This window comes from Sus scrofa, chromosome 9, assembly GCF_000003025.6.
Source record: "Sus scrofa isolate TJ Tabasco breed Duroc chromosome 9, Sscrofa11.1, whole genome shotgun sequence".
Classification (NCBI taxonomy): Eukaryota; Metazoa; Chordata; class Mammalia; order Artiodactyla; family Suidae; genus Sus; species Sus scrofa.
Window position 1 is genome coordinate 11,836,397 of NC_010451.4, and position 20,692 is coordinate 11,857,088.

Below are 20,692 nucleotides of genomic sequence, written 5' to 3' on the forward strand. Positions count from 1 at the left end.
GTTGAATGTGGTAGGAGGAAAGTCTAGTTCTATAACAGCTAGTACCTCACAGACAAAAATGAATCAAAAAAGCCTTGGGTGATCTTTTGCTGCTGTTGTTTTTAATGGCCTCACCTGTGGCACTTGGAAGTTCCTGGGCAGGGACTGAATGTGAGCCACGGCTGTGACCTACACTGCAGCTGCATCAGTGCCAGATCCTTTAAGCCACTACATTGGGCCGGGGATCGAATCCGCACCTCTGCAGTGACCTGAGCCACTGCAAATCAGATTCTTAATCATCTGTGCCATGGCAGGAACCCCCAAAAAAGCCTTGGTTTAGTGATTCTTCAAATTAGGTACTTCCCTGCATATGGACAGTTACCTGTAGCAGCTCTTTAGCTGAACCTCTCTTCTCCACATCCATCTCAAGACAGCGGTTCAAAAAGTCTCGGAAGATAGCTGACAGCTTCTCTGGGTTCTGAAGCTCTGGGGTCCCATTGGTGGCAATGAGGTACAAGGCCTGGTAATGTAAATAGAGAAATGCTTTAGGCTCCAACTGGGTCTCTCGGTCCTCAGACAGGCCCTCTAGAAATATGGTCAGTTGCTTTCTGCCTCCTGAACACAAAGAGGCAGCTCTGGTATATTGATACGGAGAGAATATACCTAAGGGTCACACTTAATATTTAAAGGCCATGTGACCATGTGCAAGCCAGTGAACTCCCAACTTCCTTATCTGTAAAACAGGGACAATAATGGTGCCTATTTCCTATGTCTGTAAAATAAAACAAAACAGTACACTGAAAGCATTTTGCAAGCTTACGAAATGTGTTACAGACCCAAGGGTTTATTATTATTCCTGATTATAGATCTAAATGGTTTATTATTATTATTTATTCAACCTGATGAGTTAAACATCTGCACATTTGCCAAAGGAAATTATTCCTGGTGCCTTTGCCACAGGCATCTAAAAACGGATCTCTTCCAGCAGGAAAGGAATATTTAAAGAAAGTATTCTGTAAAGGAGCAACCTGTTTCACTGTGCCACCTTGGTCCCCTCACATAAAGCATCTCCTGGGAAAGGTAAAAACTTACCCGTACTAAACCTTTTCAAGCACTTAGCACTTTCATTCATAAAGTGTTGACACAACTACTTACTATCTAATTTAATGACCACAATAACTCTGGGTAGTAAGCAGGGCAAGAATTATCATCCCCATTTCACGGATAAGGCCAGGAACATAAACAGATATGCCTGGGATCATGCTGTTTGTACAAGCTCTTGTTCTCTGACTTTAATCCCAGTCTTATTTGCATCACACTGTACTGATCATCATTTTCAAGGCCACTCTGAGGTGAAGGAAGATGAGTGGTATGTGGATTCATAGGGCAAAACTGGGAGCCAAGGGCAGAAACTACAGAAGGTAGTTTCAGTTTGATACATTAAGCACATTCCAATAATCAGGGCTATCCTAGAGGTATCCAGCTAAGATTAGATGACTGCCGTCAGCAACAATGCACAGGGTATTCCTGCATTAAATAGGAGGTTGGAATAAATAACAAAATAAAAGCAATCAGAATAACTCTCATATTTGCCCATGATCAAAATCATCAACCTACATACAGGTGTATTCACATACTGCTTTCCCTCTCCTATTACAACGAAAAATTGTCCATATTCTAATCTAATGCTCTTTGCTTCAGTGCTTGATCCAACCCCTCTTATCTACTTAGCAGCATCATCCCTACAGAGTCGCTTCTCTCTTGTACATGACCATTTTCCTCCTCTCCACTAGATCACTCCCATCAGCACAAAAGCATGACATAGTAACATCTTCAAAAAAACCCACAATAACCCTCCCCTGATGCCACTTCAAAATACTGCTCCATTTCTGTTACCTTAAGAGCAAAACTTAAAAAATAAAAATAAAACCAACTGTTTATACATGCCACCTCAACCTCTTCCACTCTGATGGATTTATTCTAATTAGGCTTTCATTTCCATCACTCCAATGAAACTGATTCTCAAGGTCATCGATAACTTTCACACTGGCAAATCTAATGACCATTTCCTAGTGTTAATGCAACCTGTCCGTCACATCTGACACAGTGATCCATCCTCCTTCTCAAAACACCTTCTCCTCCTAAGAGGCCTCCAGGACACTTCTCTCAGTTCTCCTTCTACCAGAAAGGCCACTCATCAGTCTACTCTGCTAGTTCCTCCAGCCTGTAAGCAGGAGAGTATCCCAGGTCTCAGGACTCACACCTCACTCCTGAGGTGAGGGATCTCATTATCACCTAGCTCTGATTTTTAAATAAACCAACCATATAATACCTAGTAATACATTTATATTTATGGTCCTGACCTCTACCCCTTGAATTCTGAACTCTTATGCCCAATTCTAATCAGAATCTCCACGTTGATATCTAATAAACATTTCAAATTAACACAGTCAGAACCAACTCTTATTATCCACTTTACCTGTTCTTCATACTTCTCAGGAAATGGCAAGTGAATTCTCTGCAATGAAGGCCCCAAATCTCATATTTATTTTTGATTCCTCTTTCCCTGATATCCCCTTCAGCTTGTCAGCTATACATTCAAGATATTTTCTGAGTCCAACTACTCTTCCTTCTAGTCTTGACAATGTAGTTTCAACCATCACTCTCGTGTGAACAATTACAACAGTCTCACAGTCTATTTTCAAAAAAGCACCCAAATGATTCATTTACAACATTAGTCAGATTATATTATTCCTGAGCTCAAAATCCTCCAATGGCTTCCAATCTCTCACAGAATAAAAACCAAGTTCCCACAATGGCCACAAGGTCTTAGGAGATCTGACCTTGGCTACTCTGCTCACTCACCACAAGGAGACTGGTCTCCTTGATTTTCCTCAGGCTACATCAAGCATGTTCTCAAAATTAGTTCTTTGTATACCTGATACTTGGAAAACCCTTGTGTTAGATTAACCTCATGGCTCACTTCTTTATTTTCTTCAGGTTTCTGTGCAAATAACTTACAAGAGAGGACTTCATTCTCTGCCCAGAATAAAACAGCACACTTCTCCCTCTTTCCCCCTTTACTCTCTTAAGCCCCTTTCCCTGCCTTTTTTCCATAGCACTTATCTTCTGTTACTAGAGACTAATTTGTTTTATTATCATTAGAACAGTTTCTTGCACATTATAGGAACTCAAATAATCACTGAAAATGAATGAATGACTACTAATAAATGTTCTCTTTAGGCATTTATACTTTAAGTTCAACAGCACCTAGTTTTATCCAAAAATAGAAAGCCAAAAGCCCAAACATCTTGATATGGAACTAGTAACACTTACTCTCAGAGGGTTTTCATTGAGGTATGGGGGTTCCCCTTCAATCATTTCAATGGCCATGATGCCCAGGGACCAAATGTCAACCTTGGGTCCATAGGCCTTCCGAGTTACAACCTCTGGTGCCATCCAATATGGGGTTCCCACCATGGTGCTCCGTTTGCTCTGCTCTGGGGTGATCTGGGCACAGAATCCAAAATCAGCTAGAAAAGGAAAAGAAACGACAGAAAGAATTTATATGTGGAGTATTCCTTCTGTATGTATTGACTATGTGCCTACCCCTAGGTGTCAGGCTCTGCCTGGGTCCTAGCCACTGCATCCCTTGTCTTTCCAAACCTGGAGTCACGAAACTGCCACCTCCATGTCCAGCCCCTAGCCTGTCTTCTGTTCACCTTTCAAGGAGAAACATAACAAACATCGTCTCTGGCCTCCCACCCCTCCTCAAACTGGAAGGACTAGGTATTAAAAGTCAAGCTGCCCATTCTGACCTTGACTACTTGCCCAAACCCTGCTTTCTTCTTTCTTTTTTTGGATGGCTTTTTAAAAAATTTTTATTTTCTATTAAAATATAGCTGATTTATGTTATGTTAGTTTCAGGTACACAGCAAAGTGAGTCAGCTATACATACATCCATTCTTTTTCAGATTCTTTTCCCATATATGTTATTACAGAGTATTGAGTAGAATTCTCTGTGCTATACAGTAGGTCCTTGTTTATTACTATTTTATATAAAGTAGTGTGTATGTGTTAATCCCAAACTCCTAATTTATCCCTCCCCCCTCTGTTTTCTTCTTGAAAACCACTCTCATGCCCTAGGATCTGGTAACCAGGTTGCTTTATTTCCTGGGCATAAGTCCCAGACTTAAATCCAATTTACCTGCGCCCAGGCACGGCCCTGCTTTTATCAGTTCCTCACCCTGTGCCCTATGACAGAGGCTGCTAACCGTCTTCCCATCTACTGCGACACAACCTGTTTGTCTGCACCACAGCCCTTACACTTTTGAACAAAATGTTCGTCCTGCAGTTCATTCACAGTATATTGCAGTTATGTTTATTTAATTATGAGGCCTTCAATAGGAAGGACTGTCTTCTTACTCATTTTTTCTCCATTCACAATAGGCCCAGTATGTGATACACATTTAACAAAAGCTTGCTGAATGAACGACTGAATGAAAGAAATTACACAAATTTTTTTTTAATTATGTATTTTGTCTACACTGCACATGCACAGCCATACTAGGCTGAGAACTCCTTGAGTACAGGCCAAATATCCTTGGTATCCATCACAGGACCTAGCATGTATAAATTTTTTGGCTGAATGCATAAATGAGTGAGAAAAAAAATGACATTCCATATAGTGCTGAGTAATATGAAGTACCTGCATACTAGAGGAAATAAAGATTCTATGGTGAACCTTGTAGCTACTCTCACATGGTTACCATCCCAGAAGAGACAGGGTCCCACAGCGAAGAGAGGTGTTACCACTCCTACTCACTTAGCTTGACAGAGCCATCCATTCCCAACAGGATGTTGTCACTCTTGATGTCTCTATGAATAACTTGATTTGAATGCAGAAATTCCAAAGCCTGCAGGCACTATTGAAGCAATGTGGGCAGAGGGAGAAAAAAAGGACATATAATATGAAAGCTTACAAAAAAATCACTATTCCAACCTTCTCATTTTATAACAAAAGTGAGGTCTCAGTGTGTAAAAGACTTGCTCCAGTGTGTAAATCAGTGGAAGAGGCAGGTCTAGAACCTAGTCTCTTGTCTCCTAAGCATTCTTTTAACACTCCATGCTACCTTATACCTTTCTTTTTACAGACCTGATTATATATCACAATCTTATTATAGTTAAACCTTATTTGATATCATCTCATATTATATCTCATTATAGTTTGAAGTAAAACACTCCCTCCAAAGTATTTTAGAGTTCTTTACAGAACATCAGATCCCTGACAAAGGACGTGAGGCAAACAAACAAACAAAAAAAAAAAGAAAAAAAAAAAGAAGAAAGAAAGAAAAAGAAAAAGGACTGAGGAAAAACAGAAAGAATTTTATAATGAAAAAACTAGAGGAAAGCCACAAATAAGAGTCACATTTCCAGAGATTTCTCATCGCTCAGCAGGTTAAGGATCTGGCATTGTCACAGCTGTGCCTCTGATTACAGCTGTGGCCTGGGTTTGACCTCTGGCCCAAGAACTTTCGCAAAAAAGTCACATTTGGGAAACTAGAAAAATGGAAGCAGAGAACTTAGAATGGTAATCTTATTTTGGTGAGGAGATAAATTTGTACTGTTTTGGATATGCTGAACTTTATATTCCTATAAATATCTGCAGACAAACGTCCAGGAGGCAAATGAAGATGTGAGTCTTGAGTTCTGTACAGAGGTCTGGACAAACGTTTATAATCATTTGTGAAGAGGTAATTTTTTTTTAAAGTTATAGTAACGGTTAGAACTGGAAAATGTTATAGATGATAAGAAGAGAAAGAAAAGAACCTTGGAAAACACCCAGGCTTAGCAGGCAGAATGAGTAATGCAGAGACTGAATGGAACAATGAAAATGCCTGGTACTGACCAATAATATTATTCTAGAGAAATCTCTCACTCTCTCTGGGCTACTGTTTTCCCATCTGTAAAACGTGGGGGATCAGAAAGGATACTCTCAGGGTTACTATTAAATCAACTAGTTTTAAGTTCATACCCCAAGGCTAAAATTTTAGAGGCTTCTACCAATTAAAAAATACTAATGATGCAAACTAATCAGAAAATACTATTTAAATGTCCTCAATATTTCACTTTCTTTTTAAAATTAAAAAAAAAATTTTTCTTTTTAAGGTAGCACCTGCAGCATATAGAAGTTCCTGGGCTAGGTGTCGAATCAGAGTTGCAGCTGCAGCCTACACCACAGTCACAGCAACACCAGATCCAAGCCACATCTGTGACCTATGCTCAGCTTGCAGCAACACTGGATCCTTAATCCAGGGATCGGACCCACATCCTCAAGGACACCATGTCCTTGAGTCACAACGGGAACTCCCAATACTTCATTTTCTAAGAACAAAGTAATGGTTAAATTAAAAACAAACAATAGCCAGAGTGGTTTTTCTTCCTGGAAAAGTAAAGAGTTGCTTTCCTAAGAAGCAAGAGACGCTGGCCTTTGGACATCAAAAATTATGATAAAAAAGGATGATTTCAAGAAATTGGATCCTTCATACACCGTTGGTGGGAATATAAAACAGTACAACCACTTTGGAAAACTGGCTGATCAGGAAAATGTTAAACATGAAGTTGCTCTACAACGAGAAGTTCCACTCCTACGCAAATATCCAAGAAAAATGGAAACAGACATCCAACCAACAACTTGTACACAAATGTTCACAGCATTGTACATAATAGCCAAAAAGTGGAAACGACGCAAATATCCATCAGTTGATGGACAGATTAAAAAAAGGAATCTTATTTGCTAATAAAAGGATGAAACTTCAAAACATTATTGTAAGCAAAAGAAGCCAGTCAGGAGCATTCACTGTGTGATTTCACTTATATGAAATGCCTGGCACAAGTAAATGTATAGATAGAGAAAACAGATTAGTGGTTGCATTGGTGGGAGGGCTGAGAAACGGGTAGGTGGGGAGTGACTTCTGAATATGGAGTCTCTTTTTAGGATGATGAAAATGTTCTAAAATTGATTATGGTAATGGCTATAACTCAATATACTAAAATCCATTAAATTATACACTTTAAATCGGTGAATAATATAGTATGTAAATTATATCTCAATAAAGGTATTCTCAAAAAGGGGAATTATCTCTCCTAGAACTTAAAAATAACGGTAATGCCACTTATTTAGGTAACATTTCAATGTCTTTCTAAATGCCTTTTAATCCATGTGGTACTCCTAAGGTATATACAGTGTGAATGTCGCAGTTCCTATTTTAAAGATAAATCACCCGAGTTCTCTGGTGGCTCGGAATGTTAAGGATCTAGTTTTGCCACTGTAGTGGCTCAGGATGCTGCTATGGTGTAGGTTTGATCCCTGGCCCAGGAACTTCTGCATGCTACAGGTGCAGCCCAAATCAGTCAGTCATCACTTGAGGCATATTGGTTTCCCAAAGCACACATATATATTCTCAACCAGCATAGCTCAGCATTCCTGGGGTGAAGAAAAACATCTTAGATATTACAGTAACTGCGGCTTTCCAAAGATCCACAGTATATATGTATAAACTAACATACAGTATACTGATAGTATTAAATGTCATGGGGAAAATGTGAGTCTGAAAAAATGCCTTAAAAGGCTCCTGGTGAGGGAGGGAAGGTAATGAAACAGAAGTTGAGAAACACTGCTCTAGTGGTACAGCAAAGTACCTAAGACTCCTAGGCTTGTGTTAATTCCACTATGTGTGTGGGTGTGTGGGGGGTGTTCTAGATCCCAGCATTTTTAATGCAAAGGTGATCATATTTTCTAGGACAGTGTATTTCACATGACTTTATTTTCCCTAATATTAATATTTATAAAACTACATAACTTCATCTGTATGTCTCCGAATCTTGTATCACCAAACCCTAAGCAGACTCACCCCATAAAACTCTGAGCCTAATCTTCTATTCTTCCCCTAATTCCCAAACTTTTCTATTATTAAGCTGTCAGAAAGTTACAGGCTCTTTCCAGCAAAGCACCCAATATGCTCAACTTCTCCGGATACTCCCTTCATCTTCTTGCTCTAATGAAGATGTGGCTTTCTCCTGAGAACACTACTTTTTATGGAGGCCTTGTGGGGGGTTTTATTTTTCCTTCTTATGCCAGCATTTTAAAGACTTCAGACATTTAATATCAATGAGGAGAAAAAGAATACCTATTTAAGCTTTTTTTCTATTTCTTTTGCCTGGAAATATTTTACCCTAGATTTCTACATGGCTTGCTTTTCATATTCAGATCTTTACTCAAATCTGTGGCAAAACCTTTCCTGACTACTCTGTCTGAAATAGACTCCTCTGTACCTTCTTACTCTGCTGTATTTCCTTCACAGCACATGAATAAGCAGAAAAGCAGAATAAAAATATGATTAAAATATATACCCATATAAGAGGAATAAAGGAAAATAAGAGTTCATAACAGTACTTTTTTTAAGAAGTTGAAATTATAAGTGATTTTATATATGATATACAAATTTACATATATATATATCGAACCTTCTAATTTTTCTACAATGGGCATATAATTTTATAATCAGAATATAGTTACCTTTCTAAAAAATTTTATTATAGTTGATTTACATTGTTCTGTCAATTTCTGCTGTACAGCAAAGTGACCCAGTCATATACACACATACACTCTTTTTCTCACATTATCTTTCATTAAGAACATAGTTACCTTTAAAGAAAAAATAATGGCAAGAAACATTTCAAAACAGGGGAGCTCCCGTCGTGGCACAGCAGAAACGAATCTGACTAGGAACCATGAGATTGCAGGTTAGATCCCTGGCCTCGCCCAGTGGGTAAGGATCTGGCGTTGCCATGAGCTGTGGTGTAGGTCGCAGACGAGGCTTGGCTCTGGCATTGCTGTGGCTCTGGTGCAGGCCGGCAGCTATATATAGCTCCAATTAGACCCCTAGCCTGGGAACCTCCATGGGTGAGGCCCTAAAAAATGGACAAAAAACAAAAATTTCAAAACATGTATAAGGGATGATGGGAGTGTACAACTAATTTTTCCCACCTCTGCAATACCCAGGCTGAGGTCCCATCGGATGTGTAACTTTGAAAGACATGGATATGGAAGCACATCCTGCTCAAGACTGACTGGCCACTGGCCTTACCTCCCGACACACAGCTGCAATCTGGCCTTCATCCATGCACGTTTCTGTCACCACATCTGTCAAAGAACCTCCAGCCAAGTATTCCATGACAACCCACAGTTCATCTCCCACGAGGTAACTGCAGAGGTAAAGACAGAGTGAGGAGGACCAGAGTACACTGAGCCACAGCAGTGAGATTCAAAGGCTAAGCATATACACACAGTGACTCTGCATTTCTCTCAGCTCTGGAAGAGTCTAGCGTTCTTTTTTTCCCAAGGAAAAGCAGAATCTACGGGACAGAATTACTAACTTGATATCTCTTAAGGATTTGCCTGGAGAAAACAAAGCGGACTAGTCTGTAAAGCCACAAAAGACAAAACTAAAATCACTAAGTTGAAGATATAATACGGTGTTATTCCATCACAACACAAAGTAGTGCTTCCTAAAATCAGGCATGACTCTCACACCTCTAGAAGTACGAAAGCAGAGAGCACCTGAACGTTTGACAAAGATGGGATCTGGAACCCATCTTAACAACATTAAGGAACGTCTCTAAACCTCTCTCAGATCCATGAGACCCATGGTGGGAATTGTTCAAGACACATCCCCGGGGAGTCCAGCACAGTGGATGTAAATATGTATCGAATAAATCAATGAGTAAAATAAAATATAATTGTAAATATTAAAATGAAATAAGGGCTATAAAAGCCTTTTAAAAGCTGTAGAGGAGTTCCTGTTGTGGCTCAGCAGTAATAGACCCAACTAGTATCCATGAGGATGCAGGTTTGATTCCTGGCCTTATTCAGTGGGTTAAGGATCTGGTGTTGCCATGAGCTGCGGTGTAGGATGACAGCTATAGCTCCAATTTGACCCCTAGCCTGGAAACTTCCATATGCCATGGGTATGGCCCTAAAAAGACAAAAAACAAAACAAAACAAAAAAGCTGTAGCGATTTATACCCATAGCCATTATCCTGACAATGAGCTCCATTTTGAATGTCTCTGATTCTAGGAATGGAATGAATTCAGTAGGGCTGTATAGCCAAAGCTTCTCCTGGAAGCCAAGGACTGCTAGTCGGTACTGTATCCCTAGAGACACGTGGGGCTGACATGAGTTACAACAGATAGTTTCACTCAGGGACTGGATCATTTAGGCTTTTTATGTGATAAACAGAAAAGTCATTTTGTCTGGTCAGCTTTTTCAGCTATATACTACAAAATGAAAATAAAGCTATTCAAAGTAAAAATGGAGTCTGGAGCCCTAAAAATTCTTGTGGTAGCTTTAGACAAAGGAGCTGGACTGGATGGCTTGAGCTGTGTGGTATTATGTCATCTTATCTTCACCCTGATATGGGGACTATTGCCGGGCAGATAGGGAAACTATTGGAAAAAACAAATGGTCTCAAGCAAAAGGGTAAGATCTGAGTCCTATTCTCTTGACATAAATCAATCCAGTCCTCTTTCCATAATATTACGCATTCTTTATACAATAAAATCTTTTTAGTTTTTTTAATGTCCATGAAGGTAAAGTAGGAAACACTAATTTTTTCATCAACAGTATCTTGTGATATTTTCTTGTGAGACAACAAAGTTTGGGGACTTAGACCAAAACAGAATTAAAGACCAGATAAAAAAATCCCTTCACTGGCATGAGCCTATTTCTTCCAGGACAAAGACTGCACATTTATAGACTGTCCCCCAGCACACTGAGAAAACATCTGTCAACTTGGAAAACTAGAGGAAAATGTGAGGGTACAAAAGATTATGTGGACACTGGCAAAAAGAGTCCCTTTACCTGGGCCTGATATATCATTCAATCTAAGATAATGCAAGACCAGATTCAGGTTGTCCCAGTTACTTGGTGGCTACACACTGTGCCAAGGTACCTTCTCAGAGTATCACATACTTGGAGAGGAACCAATAGAAATGAAGTTCTCCTCTGGGACAACTCACAAAAACCACGAACTCTCAAATGCAATACTTCACTGAATGCTAGCTTAAAAGAACCCAACTTTTTCCGCCCACAGGAGCTCCTAGGTATTTTTTTCTACACCAAACTGGGAACTGTTTGACAGCAGGGACTGAGCTTTATTTACTCCTGATTACATAGTATAAGCCTCTGGAAACACCAGCAAAGGTAGGATCAAAAAACAATTTATAAATATTCTAATCCCATTCCCAGAACACAGATTCCTTCAACCACATGGTCATGCATTTTATTGTTTAGATACCTCTGTTAATGGGGAACTCACTCTTTTATGAGATAGGTCATAACTTTACTAGATGGCTTTCATTTTTCTTTATCTTAAGACAAAATCTGGTACCTTATAACCTTCAGTAGTTTGTCCACTCAATATTCTCTGTATAATGAATGCATAAAAGAGGTGAGAAAATGGATACTAACTTTCAGAGGATCTTCAGAATCAATCATGACTCACATTGTAGAGAACAAGCATTCCCCAAAAGGAGAAGGCTTTACTCTCTACAGCTATCAACATCATCTGCTGGGAAGGTCAAAGTCCTCTTTGAAAAAAAAACCTTACTAATATTTTAGATGAGAACAAGAAATCTGGCATAATCTGTCAGCAATGAAAACTAGCTAGCAATGCATATAAATAGCAAAAAAAAAAAAAAAAAAATTAGAGTCCAAGACTTAGTCTAATATAACCTCCTCTTGTGATGTCTCTGAAACCCAGGCAAGAAGTTCACCTTCTTTGTTCAGATATCAGAGAAAAGAACATGAAAAATGGAAAGGGCATGGACATTGATGCTAGGAATATTAAATCCAAAACCCTTGTTTACTACTTACTGGCTTACTGGTCTTGGACAAGTTATTAACTTCTATGAACCTCAGTTGCTTCATCTGTAAAATATAGATAATAAACCCTACCTCACAATGAGATACTACTATTTATGAAAGTGTTTAGTACAAAGAAAAGCATAACACAAATCTTAGTTATAACCCTTATTATTATGTTGAAGAACAGAATTCTAGTTGGCTGGGAAAATGGGCTAAAATAATCAAACTGGAATTTCATGAAGATAACCCAAAAGGTCTGTTACCAGCTTAAGGTAAGCTCTTGTTAAAAAAAAAAAAATTTTTTTTTAAAATTCAATTTGAATTGATTACAAATTTACTGGGGGTCAACAAAGAAACAGAACTCTTAAAAAAAAAAAAGAAAGAAAGAAAGAAGGAAATCAAGTTCTGCTGCATTTGGAACAAAGGTGGGGTCCCACTCTCTCCATACCAGCACATTTCTAACAAAACTACTGAGTGTCGCACTTTAAGAGAAGGTAGACAAACTAGAATTATACAGGGGAATGCACAAAAAAAGGAAAAATCTGGGATACAGAAGCATTTAAAGAGCTACATTTTTGACTCAGATGGATGGGCTGAAGGGCTTCCCTGTGGCAGAACGAACAGTACCAGGACCAGCTATTAGAGGAAGAGGGCGGGAGGGTTTAGCCTAATCCAGAAAGACTGTGCAGAAATCAGAGGTGTCCAGTGGTACGCAGAGTAGGAGGCAGAGAGCTAAGCATCATAGAGGATTCTTAAAAAAAGAGGCAGTTCTGAGTGCTGATGTTGCCTTCTCCTCTAACAGTTCCACTGTCCATCAGTCCCAAGGCCCGATCTCCCTGACAGGACCACCGCTCCATACCTGTCCAAGTAGTTCACAATATTTGGGTTCTTGTTTTCCCTCATGACTAGGATCTCATTAATAATCAGCTCTTTCTTCGGCTGCTGCTGAAGATTCATCTGCTTAATGGCCACCTGAAATCAGAGTACATTCATGTGCAACCAGAGTCACTCAGCATTTATTGAGCACTTACTAAACAGCACACCATAAACACTTAGGAGACAGAGATGAATACGATATGGTCTTAGCCCTTGAAGAGCTCACAGTTCATCGTAGATCAGTGGTACTCAGTGTGAGGTCCCAGACCAGCAACATCATCATCATCTGGGAATGTGCTGGAAATGGAAATATTCAGGCCCTATCCAGATCTACTAAATCAGACACTCTGTGCTTTAAAAAGTCCTCCAGGCAATTTTCACGTGCACCAAAGTTTGAAGATCAAGCTTTCTAGTAAATAAAATACTTAGGTTAGAAAAATACTTTTAAAAATCACAATACAAAAGAGGCACCCTATAACAAAAGTCATACAAAGTCCTACAGAAACATTAAACTGGTCAAGAACTCTTCAAACTAGCAATGCAGAGAGGCTTCATAAAGGAGAGAACTTTTGAACTTGGTGTGGAAAAATAATTCAAGTTGACTAGATTAAGAGAAAAACGGGATTTTTAATGTTTATGTATGAAAAAGATCTTACAGGGTTTTTTTTTGGTCCATAGACATAAACAAACTTCTACATAATATAAACGTTAGTTTCCAAGGCACTTTGCATCTATTTCTTTTATGTGTCAGGTACTAAGTACTTTGTTGTGGTTAGCGTTGTTTTAGGGCGGCACCTGCACACCTGCAGCATGTGGAAGTTCCCAGGCTAGGGGTCTAATCAGAGCTGCAACTGCCAGCCTACACCACAACCGCAGCAGCAGCAGATCCAAGCTGTGTCTGCAACCTACACCACAGCTCACAGCAATGCTGGATCCTTAACCCGATGAACAAGGCCAGGGATCAAACCTTCACCTTCATGGATACTAGTCGAGTCTGGTACTGCTGAGCCACCACAGGAACTCCAGGTACTATGTAATCCTAAATATATTTCAATTAACCCTCAGAGACACGTTATACATTAAGGATTACTAATGACCCCTTTTGACAGATGAGGAAATTGTGATTCAGAGAGGGTATGTGACTTGCATGCATAGCTATTCGGCAGCAAAGTCAGGATTGGAATCCTCACAAGTGATGCCCATTTATCCTGTAGACACAGTCTGATTAATACGTTTAATAACACTCTCCCCTTTTTTACAGAAATGGCTCCTGTTGTGCCTAGAGATGCTCCTCAGCCCAACATTCAAAGTCCTTATGATCTGACCCCTATCTTACTTCTCTCTGTATTTCTTCATGTATTCTGTGATCTGAGCTTCTCTCCATTTGGAACATCTTGCATTGTTTTCACATGTTCAAAACCTTCCTATACTTTTGTTAGGCCTAAAGAAACCTCATTCTCTGAACAAGATTGGCTTTTTTTCCTTCTTTGAAGCCCCATAAGATCATATTTATACCTCTTGTGTGGAACATACCACACACTGAGCTGTATGATGACTGTTAGGGTGTGTATTTCTAGAAAGCTTGAGAGCCCATTTGAAAGCTTGGAAAATCCCTGACGCCAAGCACAAGGCCTGATATACAGCAGGTATTCAACAAATGTTTGTGGAAATGAAGAGGAAAAGAGAGAATTCAGTGGGTTGATAAGTATTTTGTTTTAAAACCACAAAAAGGATCAGCAATAGACTACTTTATCCTATAGGAGTAGACTTTAAATTATTTCCCAAACGTTTATTCCTTAAAGATATTTTTTTTCCTGCTTAACAGACAAGAACATAAACACCTTATAGGACAACTAAATAAGTCTTTCCAGAATCAGCAAGAAGTATAGAGTATGAATGACTCAACTTTTATGGGAAAAACCCTGAACTCTAATTTTTTCAAGTCAAGTAATGTCATTGGTCAAGAGCTAGTTCATTACTAAGAATAGAAACGACGTTTTAAACATTTTGATCACCTCTATTCCCCACCCTAAGTGAGGAAAAAAAACCTGCTTTGGAGTGGGGTCTCCTTTCAGGTTAGGCTTCTGGTCTGGTTGCGGCTTTCTAGAACAGCTGATGATTAGCTTTTTCTCATGTCTGAAGAGAATACACTGATCTAAAGACCCATTACATTAGGATAATAAGCCCTTACAACACACACAAGACCTGGACCCAAAGGAGTGCCTTTGGAGTTCCGCAGGCCATCCTTATGAATGTCAAAGAGGTCACAGCTGGCAGCACAAAGGGAGAAGAGAGGCCAGCCATAGAGGCAGTGGCAGGACACCAGGAGTCCTTTTCAATAGCTACTGACTACTGACTGACTAACTATGGGCTAGGCTAAAGGCCCCTCGGCTAATCAGATTCCTTCTATTCAGGCCAGCAGACAGCACTCCTATAAGAGAAAAAGAACTAGACTTGAACTCTGAGGACCTAAACTCTGGGACCGAGTCTTTCACTTACTAACCTTGACCAATCACAGCTCTCTGAGCCTCAGTCTCTTTATCAATACTGAGGATAATAATCCCAACCCTGATTCCCCTTCTTACAGGACTGTTTTGAGAACTAAAGGAGACAGTAGTCAATGTGTTACTCATACATAAGAAATTTAAATAATACAGTAAGACAACAATGAAAATGCTAATTTGTTATAACTCCATTTCATGAGTACTTGGCACAAAGCAGCAAGAATGACAACGTTATTAGCAGGAATTTCAGCAAAAACCAACCACCCTCCCACCACTACTATTTATTGAATGCCTACCAGGTGCTAGTATTAGGCAAGGTCCTCTACTGACAGTATCTCAGTAAAACCTAGCAAGAACCCTGCCAAGCAAAAATCATTATCTGCATTTTCAGGTAAGGAAATTGGGACTAAGATTTACAAGAAAGTTGCGCAAGGTCATAATCAATGCCTTCAGGTTCACAGGACTTCAAAGCCTCTTCCACTCTATTCTTTCTATTTCATGCATTCTGTCTAAAAAGGGCTTGAAAATTAAGTGTTGGATCTGTAACTGGAAAACTTCCCAGCACTAACATTCTATCTTCCCATGTGTGATAGACAATAGCTCTCTTCTTCTTAGCTGGCAAACTCCCAGTAAGTACTCACTCACAAACACAGAGCACCTCGCCAGCTACACTAAAAATTTATACTCCCTGGGGCAGGAAATGAGGCCTTCTTGACTACATTGCATTAGCCACCCTAATGGACCCACTTCCATTCATAGTTTTGTAACCACAAGGCAGGCACATAGTGAAGTCAAGTTTCTGTTTCCTGTGGCCAGCTTCTCACACATTCTATTCAGGCCAGCAGACGGCACTCCTATAAGAGAAAAAGAACCTTGAGGCCTTCCAAGAAACTCCCAGCACCAGGCTGCCTCCCATCAAGGGAGATGAGGCCTCAGAGGCCAGAAACACAGCAAGGGGCACTAATGCCTAACCTTACAGCTCAGAAAGTATAAGTTTAGGTTTCAGAATCAAAAGCTTCTAACACAGTCCTTGCTAACTGCTGACAGCACAACCATGTAAAGATTAAATTCCCAACTCCTAAATTCCTCATCAATAAAAAGGAAATAATATTCCCTACCTCATAGGGTTCTTTTTCTTTATTTTAGGGTGAATGATCAATCATTTACTTACATTAAAATATTAAATACCTACTACATGTAAGGAATTTGGGATTCAGGAATTTATAAGACAGGCATCTTCTTCATCTCACATAATATAATGTATAAAACATTAACATCTCTCCTGTTAATGTTTTATACATAAAACATATAATGGAATCTATAATGTTTTTAGTAAGAATTCAATAGAATCAAGTGAGGTATCAGTAGGATCACTTTATCTGCAGTGTGGTAAACATACCATAGTGGCTCAGTGGTCAACGAATCTGACTAGGAACCATGAGGTTGCAGGTTCAATCCCTGGCCTTGCTCAGTGGGTTAAGGATTCGGCGTTGCCGTGAGCTGTGGTGTAGATTACAGATGCAACTCGGATCCCGCGTTGCTGTGGCTCTGGCGTAGGCCGGTAGCTACAGCTCTGATTAGAGCCCTAGCCTGAGAACCTCCACATGCCACAGGTGTAGCCCTACAAAAGACAGAAAGACCCCCCCACATGCACACACAAAAAAAGATCTTAGGTCATCAGGCCTTAGCAATAAGATCAGAGTTCTCCAGCTTACGAAGTATGAGGACCAAGAGATGCTTCCAAATGAGGACTTCAAAGTCTACTGGAATCCTGCAAACCACCAGACTAGGAGTCAAGAGACATGTGTTTAAGTCTCTTCTATATCAGATTTCTCTCCCAAGAACCAAAATTATAAAAATAATTGTCCACCAAGCAGTTTCACAAGAAGGTCTCTCAGGCAATATCCAACTTCAAACCTCTATCTCCTCCTTTTTTCTTTTTCCTTGATTAATATCACTCCCTGTGAGTCATCCTCACATTCAACAAATTCTGCCAAATCTACTTAAGTACCTCTCAATTTCATACACTTCTACCCATTCAGTCTATGCTACCACCTTAGTCCAAACCATCATCTCTCACGTGGAATTACACAATAACCTCCTGACTCACCCACTCCACTCATCTCCTCCAATCTGTCCCCAAAAGTCACAGTGACTTTTTCCAAAATCTGTAAGTCTCATCATGTTACAGATTTCTACTCTACAACAGCAAGAAACTAGAAGTGTCCCTACTAATCTAAGAAGAGCTAAAACTTAAAAAATAAAGAGTGGAACTAAAGGCACAGTTGTAGGAGGCGGTTACTTACCTCCTGTCCTGTGGCCACATCCATTGCAGTGTACACAGTGCCCGAAGCACTGAGCAGCAGGTGGGGAAGAGGAATAAAAACAAGTATTACATGAATTGACATTTGTCAAATGCAGCTCTATACCCAATCTCGCAATGCAAATGTTAATAACAATAGCAGAAAAAATAATCCTCTCCACTACCTCCCCTGCTCTACTCTCATGAGAGGCAGTATGTAGTAGTCAAGAGAATAAAGGCCGTAGTGGCCAGCAGGCAGTGAGGGAAGAATGGAGGGATGGAGGGAGAAAGGCAGAGAAATACTAGGAATAATGCTAGGAAAGTAATCACGTTCATTCTAAATGACTAAAAATTCATTTTATGCCTATAACCACAAACCCTGTATAGTTTTAGGTGAGTGATATGCAACAATAGTTGTAATCTTATATGTCAGTATGTCAGATTTACATGATGCAATTGAAAGAAACTTAAAATTCTAAGTACTAAAAAAACCCACAAACAAACAAAAACATTTTCTAGTCAAGTCCTATAATTATGCTTCCCAAGGAAGTCAGATCAATTCAATGGGAAAAGTCACCGATAAATTTGCCTTGAAGCCAGAAATTATGGTCACCAGCTTCCTAACTACAACTCTTTGGTTGGGCTCCTAACAACATGACAGGATGTTGAGATCACAAGATATGAGCAGTCAAATAAGGACTGGATTATGTGCACTGGCAGTTATTTCCCCATTGCCTGATCATCCTATCTCTAGCCATTTTCTGTCATAAAGCTGCTATCTATATTCCCATCTGCATTTTCCCTTATCCCACCAGATGTCTCATTCTTAAAGGGCAAATATGCCCAGGCCTCAAGGGACTAGACATTTTGAAACTGTGTCTCCATGATTACAGAGGCTCAGAAAGCTACTCAAGCTCACTGATTAGTAGTAGATTGTTTCTACCTCAAATAGACATACGATTAGACATATGAAATCCAGGTTTTTTAAAAAAAAATACAAAACTTCTGGTCTTAAAGGGAAAAAAAGCAAGCAAAAAATTCTAATAGTACCAACTGGTCATGTTTGTGTGGCATGCATATTTTTAAAATCATGGATGTGGAAACAACAGCATAGGTGCGTAATAAATATTGCATTCCTTTGTTGGCACTAATAGATCTGTGAAGTAAGCAAGGGAAAACCATTTTGTATATGTTGCCTATTTATGGGTCTCCCGCGTCTGCATATGTGTGTGTGTGTGTGTGTGTGTGTGTGGTGTGTGTGTGTGTAGTTGGAGGTGAAAGATCCTGAATCCACAACCCCTCTCCCTTAAATTGTACAGATAGAGAAACTAAAGTCCAGAGATAGGACCTGATGTGCCCATTACTTATCTATATATACCTTTCCACAACATCCTTAATACCCCAACATAATTAGCTCAAGGAAATACTATCTCAGATTACTCTGAAGCAAGCAAAATAATTTCTTCCTAAGGTGTTAACTACCTTATACCAGTTCCGACTCACAAAAGCATGTCTAGTAGGAGAAGCACTGGACTAGGAAAAAATGAGATCCATTCAAGTCCAGGGTTGTTTTGAGGATTACATTAAACAACAGACGCAAATAATAGATGTTAAATTACAAAAGACTGTACAAATACAACATCAGTATATTATGCAATACTTTACTTATTTCAGAAGTTCTTGAATGCATAAGGAAGAAAACTAAAACAGAAAACTTCAATGACTTCATTAACAGTGCTTTCATTCAAGTAACCCTGAGCTTTCTACAAGCCAGATACTTTTTTCAGTTTCTTTTTAAATTTAGCTAATTAGACATATCTTAGAAATCTCATTATTTTTCTTTTTTATAGAGAGGTATAACTTACCTAAAGTAAATTGCAAAAACCTCAGGTATTCACTTGATTTTTTGGTATGTACATACACACCTATGTGTTCACCCGCAAATCACCACAGAAGGTTCCCTCATGCCACTTCCCCTCCTAGACACCACCGTTTTTCTGATTTACATTAGCATGTGTTAGTTTTCTTGAACTTCATATAAACTCATATGGTATCTGCTCTTTCATATCTGGCTTCTTTTGCTCAAAATAATGGCCACTTTTAAGACTTATCACAGTATAATTTTTTGTTTGACTGTCTACCTCCTTCTATAGACAGGGAAGTCTCTCAAGGCAGAAACTGTCTGATTCATGGCTGTATTCAAAGAGCCTACCACCTAAAGTAATTCAGTTAAGATCTGCTGAGTTCAGTATGCTGAGGGCAGAATATAAGATGCAGAGAGGGAGCCAGAGAGCAGGAGACATGAATTTTGGCATCCACCTAGAAAAACAAGTCCCATGTGCTAGCAAAAGAGTTTGCAGTTCTGAGTCTTCCATTTCACAATAGCGCTGGTAGGTTTCAGCATCAGGTAAACAGCATTAATCTGTAAAAGCAGAGCTGTAATTTAGGAAGAAGGTTTTTTTTGAGGGAGGGAGGTTTTTGCTAAGAAAATCAGTTTTTCACTCTCATTGCAGGGGTACATCTCTCATATTAAGTATAATTCTGCCATACCTAAAGTTAGCCTAACAAAACACCTCCAGATGGGTGAAAGGCGAGGTGGGAAAAGAACAACCAGGTTTATGAAAGGCAAAACAAAAGCAAAATCATATATACCAGCACATACAATTTTAAGTCATTTCTATAGGGAAAGAAAACGCCCCTACTAACCCTTGTCCAATCTTCTCAAATCGTGTGTATTTCTTCTTAGGATCACCCACACTCACTATGCTCCCTTTGAAAGAAACAAAGACCATGAATCATTTTTTTTTTCCAGATTAGCATACAAAACAGGCCCCATGTTACTCCAAACACTGGAGTTAGTGACAACTGAAGAATTCTCTCCAATACCCCCAAACTACACTAAACATGTCTTTAGTTTTCCCCCTTAAGTTTCAACCAAAAGCTTCATCTCCTTACTGCTTTTATTCACAGCAATCTAATCAATTTTAAACTCCTAAAAGTCATTCATCTATTTTTAAATCCATTCATTCAATAACATTTACTCATTTTAATATGCTCACTTACTACCATCCCAACCTATGTTGAGTGCAACAAAGAGAGAAAGA

At 39.3% G+C, this 20,692-nt stretch overlaps 1 protein-coding gene across 9 annotated transcripts in view; it reads right to left on the reverse strand.

Moving 5' to 3' along the window:
• Window positions 1–20,692, reverse strand: part of PAK1 (p21 (RAC1) activated kinase 1) — a 142,980-nt gene that overhangs the window by 6,302 nt on the left and 115,986 nt on the right. For all 9 annotated transcript variants that reach the window (XM_005667164.3, XM_013979177.2, XM_021062558.1 and 6 more), the window contains 7 exons: window positions 20,295–20,358; window positions 17,593–17,641; window positions 12,766–12,878; window positions 9,129–9,246; window positions 4,805–4,904; window positions 3,316–3,512; window positions 362–499 (listed from right to left, as the gene is read on the reverse strand). In XM_005667164.3, coding sequence (XP_005667221.2) covers window positions 362–499; window positions 3,316–3,512; window positions 4,805–4,904; window positions 9,129–9,246; window positions 12,766–12,878; window positions 17,593–17,641; window positions 20,295–20,358 — 779 coding nt within the window. The remainder of the gene's footprint in view (window positions 1–361; window positions 500–3,315; window positions 3,513–4,804; window positions 4,905–9,128; window positions 9,247–12,765; window positions 12,879–17,592; window positions 17,642–20,294; window positions 20,359–20,692) is intronic.